This window comes from Lottia gigantea (assembly GCF_000327385.1).
Source record: "Lottia gigantea unplaced genomic scaffold LOTGIsca_1788, whole genome shotgun sequence".
Taxonomy (NCBI): Eukaryota; Metazoa; Mollusca; class Gastropoda; family Lottiidae; genus Lottia; species Lottia gigantea.
Window position 1 is genome coordinate 1 of NW_008708286.1, and position 1,360 is coordinate 1,360.

The 1,360-nt window shown below is 48.3% G+C and overlaps 1 protein-coding gene across 1 annotated transcript in view; it reads left to right on the top strand.

Moving 5' to 3' along the window:
- Positions 1-110: 110 nt before the first annotated feature.
- Positions 111-1,360, top strand: part of LOTGIDRAFT_176516 (hypothetical protein) — a gene marked incomplete at both ends in the record, with an annotated part of 8,368 nt that continues 7,118 nt past the window's right edge. The window contains one exon of the mRNA XM_009052026.1: positions 111-1,161. Within this exon, the coding sequence (XP_009050274.1) occupies positions 111-1,161 (1,051 nt within the window). The remainder of the gene's footprint in view (positions 1,162-1,360) is intronic.

Here is a 1,360-nt window from a genome sequence, read left to right on the forward strand (position 1 = left end):
AGAGAATTCTAGCCTATTGCCAGAGCGACGTCGATATTTTGAGAAGAAGCTGTGGAGAGTTTCGTCGCATCTTCCTTAACGACACCGGAATCGATCCATTAGCCTCGAGCATGACGTTGGCAGCGGCGTGTAATCGAGTGTACCGAACGCATTATTTGCCCCTGGACACTATTTCCATCATTCCTAGAGCATTGATGCAGAATTCCGGAATGGGTACAGATTGGCGGCGATTCCAACCCCGACAGCAGTCCAACAAAGCATTGAGATGGTTAGAATGGGAACAACATACTCGATTTTTAGCCTCATTACGGAACGGAACGACCAAACCCAACATCAGGCACGCAGGCAATGGAGGAGAAATAAAAGTTGGACCGTACAGTTTGGATGGTTATGATCGGGACAACAACGTCGCCTACGAATTTTTTGGTTGTGCCTTCCACGGTTGTCCCACGTGCTATCCTGGACCCGTTCAAGACGTCAAACATTTCCACCCTTACGACCCCTCACGAACCATGAGAAAATTGTACGCTCAAACCATGCAACGACTCGATGATTTGAAAACCAAGCTCGGTCTGAGGGACCTCGTGACCGTTTGGGAGTGTCAGGTGGAATCGCGGAGACGGACCAACCAAGACATGGAGGAATTTTTCCACGCTTTGGAAACCAACGGATGGCCAAATCCCGAACCACTCTTTCCCCGAGACGCTTTTTTCGGCGGAAGGACCAATGCCATCCAACTGATGGCCGTGCCTAAAGAGAACGAAGAAATCCGATACTTGGACGTGGTATCCTTGTATCCATACATTTGCAAATATGGTAGGTTCCCTATCAACGAACCCGAGATCGTCGTTTCACCAGATCAACAGAACTGGCAACAGTACGAGGGATTGATACAATGTAAAGTCGTACCACCGAGACGACTCTACCACCCCGTTCTGCCTTTCAGATGGAACAACAAAACCACGTTTCCACTCTGTCGTTCCTGTATTATGGAGAATATGCAGGAGTCTGAGATTAGCGAATACGTGCCCTGTGCCCATTCCGACGACGAAAGAGCCTTGGTCGGCACCTACGTGTCCCTCGAACTGAAGAAAGCCGCTTCTCTGGGATATAAAGTCATTCAAGTCTTCGAAGTGTGGCATTGGGCCGAAGAAAAATGGAGTCAGTACGACACTCAGACCAAAACGGGAGGGTTGTTCACGGGATACATTGACCACTACTTAAAAACTAAAATGGAAAGTAGTGGTTACCCTTCGGAATGCCGCACTGACCAAGAAAAAGCCCAATTTATTGCAGACGTCTACCAAAAAGAAGGGATTAGTCTCGATCCTGCTAAAGTGATCTACAACAACGGAATGCG